This window comes from Triticum aestivum, chromosome 3A (genome assembly GCF_018294505.1).
Source record: "Triticum aestivum cultivar Chinese Spring chromosome 3A, IWGSC CS RefSeq v2.1, whole genome shotgun sequence".
In the NCBI taxonomy this organism is placed as follows: Eukaryota; Viridiplantae; Streptophyta; class Magnoliopsida; order Poales; family Poaceae; genus Triticum; species Triticum aestivum.
The window spans coordinates 567759215-567764858 of NC_057800.1; the positions used below are offsets into that span (position 1 = coordinate 567759215).

Genomic DNA, 5644 nt, shown 5'->3' on the forward strand with positions numbered 1-5644 from the left:
AATTGTACAAGCACTTTCTGAATGCCTCCATCGCACTTTGCCGAAACTGTTGAAGGACTTTATGTTTTAAATTTTTCATCAAAACCTGAAGAATTGGTCCAGAGATTATAACAAGTTCTTCACGTTTTGTTGATAAAGGTCGAAAGAAGCTCTATTAAAGTTCTTCAACTTTCCATAGCAAAGTTCAGATCACACCTTACAAAATTTGGTTCTTGTTTATACTTATTTCCCCACAAAAAAGGTAATTAATACATTTTTATTCGTCACTTGCCTAGAGCCCACTGCTCCACTGCCCTCTCTCGTGTTCGAAATTTGAATCCGAAAAGTATGTACGGTCCATGGTACACGGTGTCAGGAATCTATAGCACATGGTCCAACATAGTGACAGAGGAATCCATAGGCCCGGTCCCGCATCTGTTGCAATACGGTCTGATATACATGCCCTAGACTATCATGTGGCAGTGGAATACCATGCATGGCTGACAACTTGGTGGGCCACGCTGATGGGATTGCATGCTGGATGCACAGATACACGTTGCGCGCGGCACAGATACATGCTGGAGCTCTCGGCTGAACCCCAAGAAACCAAGAACCCTTCCTCAACCTCCCTCCTCTGTCCACCGCGTCCACCGCCTCCGTCTCTCCCGAACCAGCCACCGCGGCTGACCGATGGTCCAGTTCCACGACGGGCAAGAGATGCCGCTCCGCAGCCACGCGCACGCCGCGTCGCCCCACCCCGGCGAGGGCGGGGATGGCGCCACGCCCGGATCGAGCGGCGTGCCTCCGGTGCGCATCTACCACGGCGACGGGGCCCTCTGCATCACTTCCAGGACCTCGACCGCGCCGCCCGCAGAGCACCACGTGCGGCTGCGGAACCGCACGCACGCGGCCTTCCCCCACCCCCGCGAGGGCGCCACTCCGAACGGCCCGTTGCCTGCGGACATCTACCAGGGCAACCCCATGTGCGCCAGCGCTTCCGACGGCCGCTACCTCGCCGCCGCGCCCACAGAGGGGCACGGCTACGACGAGCCACCGCAGGCGGCAACGGTGGACAACAGCAGCTCCCGGTGAGTTGGCCATGCCCCCCCTCTTCCGTTCTTTGTAGCAGTTGTCGGGCAATTTGGGGTGCGGTTCTTGCTCGCCGCAGTTTCTTGTCGGTCCCTCGTGACCCCGATTGCAATCTTTTCTTGCGAATTCTGTGCTTGGTTCTTGGGTGTTTAATTTGCATCCGCGTGTCCTTCGTCGGCTATAAATTTGGCCGGACCCGCAATCATGTTCTTGATAAGTTAGCTCTGTTTCTTTGCATCCGAGTGTGCTCTGTTTCTGGTTCAAGTTAGATCTTTGGGTCTCCTAAACATAACTATCTTCTTTGGAACTAAACTGCAGAGAACCGATGAGTACAGGCTCCGGCGCCGGCGGGCAGGCGACGACGGCAACTTTAGCTTCCGATGTGGGATGTACGAGTGGGTACTGGAGGGCCCACACATCCGGGAGCCAAGCACTAGCAGCGACATTCCAGGTGAGAGCCTTTTAGCCCACCAGGCTTGTGGGGCAACAGTTTGCTGAAAGTAGTATCTGAGTCTGACAAGAAACTAGTTTTCGGTTTTCTTTCGATACTGTGACAAATTGAGTCTTTTGCCTAATCTGTTTAGAATGATGCATATTACTCTGTCTTATGTGTAAATCCTCTGTTGGAAAACGTGTGAACTGGTGCTGAACTGCTGTCTAGCATTGTATACACTGTTCCTAGGTACTCCCACCGTCCCATAATATAAGAACATTTTTCAATCTATGTTAGCTCGAAAAACGTTCTTATATTATGGGACAGAGGGAGTACAATTGTTACAAAAACTGCCTACAACAGAAGTTGGAAGTGGCCGGCTCAAACTAAAGTACAGTATGTAAGACTTTTGTAGAACTTGCTCAAACTAAAGTACAGTATGTAAATCTATAACAGCACATATATAGGACATAATAGCATTGCAGCTGGTTTCATACTAGCTAGTGTCCCTGATTCAGACAAAGTGTCCTATATATGTGCTGTTATAGATTTAGATAGTTTGCCTAATCTGTTGAGAATGATGCATATTATGCGTAAATTTGTTGAAAAACGTGTGAAGGGGGTGCTGAACTGAACTAAACTGCAGATACTGAAATCACATTCCTAACGTATATGCATGTGTATTTCTGATCTGCAGCCGACGCAGAGCTTGGAGCAGCTGCAGACATCTTCGTGGCCGTGCCTAGGGGGTTGGATGGCGTCCCGCCGTTGCTGGTTCGCACAAAGTTTCTCTTCCGTTGGAGGCACTGGGTTCAGTCCATGCGTTTCTGGTGTGCGACGACGCTGGGCGTTGGTGGCGACCCACGTCAGTTTCTCCCGGCGGCGTGGTCGTGGGAGCACATTGCTCGTCCGGCGGTGGAGCAGGAGTACAACGGGCGCGGGGAGCCCGAGGGGTCATGCGCCCTGTGCTCCGTTGCGATGTGCATTCACGCACAGTATCGGCTACACTTCGAGCGCCGGCACGGCGCGGGCTCCTTCCCTTACCAGGTCAGCGACATTGGATATGTGAAGAAGGCATGCGAGAGGGCGGGGATTTGGAAGCGGTGGAGGGGAGGCACTTCGCCTCACGACGTGCTCGGCGTCATGGATAGGCGAGGCATCGGCTTGCGCACAGAAACGGCCGGTGGACGGCGGGGGCCTCTTATTCGACACAGGAGCAGCGATCAGTTCAGCTCGCTGGATCACGAAGTCCAAGATTTGGCCATGCTCATGCGGCTCGGCGGCACCATGATCGGCGCGCTATACATCGACGCAAGCTTTTACGCCGCCACCAGCCCGGAGTCGGTCTACACAGGTGACCCGACGAGACTGGCAGTACCCAACCACGCCACCTTGTGTGTTGGATACGAGGTGACGGCGCAAGGGAAGCTCGACATTCAGGTCCTGGATAACGGGAGGAACGGGGATCTCCTGTGGGCGCGCTACGAAGCTTTCGACAGATTTACCGTCATCGGCGTCGAGCTTGAGAACGATGGCAGCATCGAGGGTGGTGGCAGGATACGAGGTATACTGAGACGTATCATCAGCACAGTCCGCCGTCTCGTCAGAAGCTTCTTCTTCTGGCTCTGAGACTCAGTTACAGATAGATAGACTTGTATTCTAACCGGCTCGTCAGGAGCTTGTTCGTTTGGATCTGAATTTTTGTAGATATACCCTAGCTGTACCTAGCTGCTACTACTTACATACGAGTACATGCACAAACAGTGTGGCAGCGTATATGTCCTATTATGTCTGTCTGTAACTGAACAATTCTGTCATCGTTTATTACTCTCTCTGAATGCAAACTCAATTCAAAATCCCCTGCCAGCTGCTTCAAGTCTTTCTATATTTGTTGCATCTAAGAAGTATCAATTCATCGTTGTAGGTTAACATATATCTCAAAAAAAAAGTCTGTATATATGTACACCGAGTGTGGTGGCATTTATTGGTGGTCATAACAGATGCTACAAAGACTATCACGCTCCAACTTTTAGAAAAAGGTATGTAAACAAGTTCTTCGCTTGACAAGGCCACTCCAGGAGCACAAGTTCTCATTGGATCGTGTCATTTGTCCCCCACTGTAAACACCATGAACTGTAAGAACGCAAAATAGATAAAGTAACAAACACTCTACAATGCAATGTATCCGGGTAATTATACGGAGATTACACTACGGCAAGCTGCACAGTTAGTACTAAATAATCTGAATGAGCAAATTCAGTTGACTGAACCTTGTTACTGCCTTATTAATTAGTGCTTATGGATAAAGTTTTTGCATCGCATTTCTCAAGGACAACGATATCATTTTTCATACAGTTCTTTATTTGCCTATCAAGAAATGTAACATGCTATTTCCCTTAGGGTCCTAAGTTCTGCTCATTGTTTATATCCAACGAGCAGAGCAGTCAAAGATTCATTTCATGACTACTGTATATAGTACTACAAGGCAAAAGGACAACATTATACAGTAGGAGAAAATCCATTCACAAGCTTATGGTAATATCATGAGCAGCATGTTTTAAGGCGTGGAATATGTGATGACTTCATTTTTTATATTTTTTAAAAAAAGGAGGATATACCCCCGGTCTCTGCATCTGGACGATGCATGCAATCATTTTATTAATTATTCACAATGACCTTACAAAGTTGTACATCAGTAAGCCTGAAGCCACCATCTTGACAACAACTGTCACTACTCCTATCCCCTTGATGAATAGCCCAGCCACAATACCGGGACTAGGTCACACACCGGTCTGGTGCACTCTTAGAAGCCGCCGCCGCCGTCTTTCACCGATCCATCTCCAGAGCAGGTACTGACACACCGACCTTGCCAGGTCTGCCGTCGACGCCACCACGGCGCCAGACAACGCCACCATCCTGCATGTATCCATCCACACGCGCCCGTCGGCGAAACTCCGCAGCGCCATGCCGCCGGGATCTACCATCGGCCTTGCGGTAGATGTAACACCGCTCCTCCTCTTGCCCCCTCCAGTCAGCTCCTGCTCCAAAACGATGTCCCCAGGAGGGAGAACGACACCGAAGGCGCCGTCATCGTCTGATCCGGTAGACCCATATTTAGGGTTTCCCTCGGAACATCCCGATCGAGTTGACGTGACCTGCAACGACGATGCCTCGAGAAGGAAATGACATCAAAGACGCTGCCATCGTCCGCCAAGACAATATGTGGCCTAAAATTACAATCTAGAAACTCAACAAAGCAGTAGTAAAGTTATTGGTCATAATCTAGAAACTTAAACAAGTAGGAGTGACAGTATAATGCAACCAAGCTTTTCAACCACATTTTTCGGACAAACAAGATGCCAGAAGAGGTCAATAGAATATGGTACGTTTACAAAATACAATGACAGTATGGCTAACCAAGCTTTTCAACCTCATTTTTCAGACAAACAATATGCCAGAAGAATGAAGACGAAGTATATTAGTACCAATCTTGAAGAACAAGGGGATGTTCAGAGTTGTACTAATTATCATGGAATTAAGCTGATGAGCCATACAATGAAGCTATGGAAGAGAGTCATTGAGCACCGCTTAAGAAGAATGACAAGCGTGACCAAAAATCAGTTTGGTTTCATGCCTGTGAGGTCGACCATGGAAACCATTTTTTCGTACGACAACTTATGAAGAGATACAGGGAGCAAAAGAAGGACTTGCATATGATGTTCATTGACTTGAAGAAGGCATATGATAAGATACCGCGTAATGTCATGTGGTGGGCCTTGGAGAAACACAAAGTCCCACTACTAGGGAAATGTTTATACACAGGAGCTTAATAGTAGCGTTTTTTAGAAAACACCACTGCTACTAATTTTTAGTAGCGCCCGCACAAGGTAAGTGCTGCTACTATGCACTTACCAGTAGCGTTGTGTTCATAAAACACGCTACTACTACAATTACCATACCGTTGCCGGCAGGCCAGGCATAGTAGTATCGCTTGTTTGTAGGAAGCGCTACTGCTATTGAACGTAGCAGTAGCGCTTTCTATATACAAGCGCTACTACTATGGGCTTCTTATCCACACTCCTGGCCCGTGCTCGACCTCACTCTTCCCCTCACACACTCTCACTCGCGTGCCTCCCCCCCGCC

At 48.9% G+C, this 5644-nt stretch overlaps 1 protein-coding gene across 1 annotated transcript; it reads left to right on the forward strand.

Annotated features, from left to right (window-relative positions):
• Nucleotides 1-226: 226 nt before the first annotated feature.
• On the forward strand, nucleotides 227-3356 carry LOC123058657 (uncharacterized). The gene is made up of 3 exons (XM_044481361.1): nucleotides 227-1067; nucleotides 1387-1519; nucleotides 2199-3356. The coding sequence occupies exons 1-3, from the start codon at nucleotides 369-371 to the stop codon at nucleotides 3128-3130; spliced, it is 1764 nt and encodes a 587-aa protein (XP_044337296.1). The 5' UTR covers nucleotides 227-368; the 3' UTR covers nucleotides 3131-3356.
• The last annotated feature ends 2288 nt before the right edge of the window (nucleotides 3357-5644 follow it).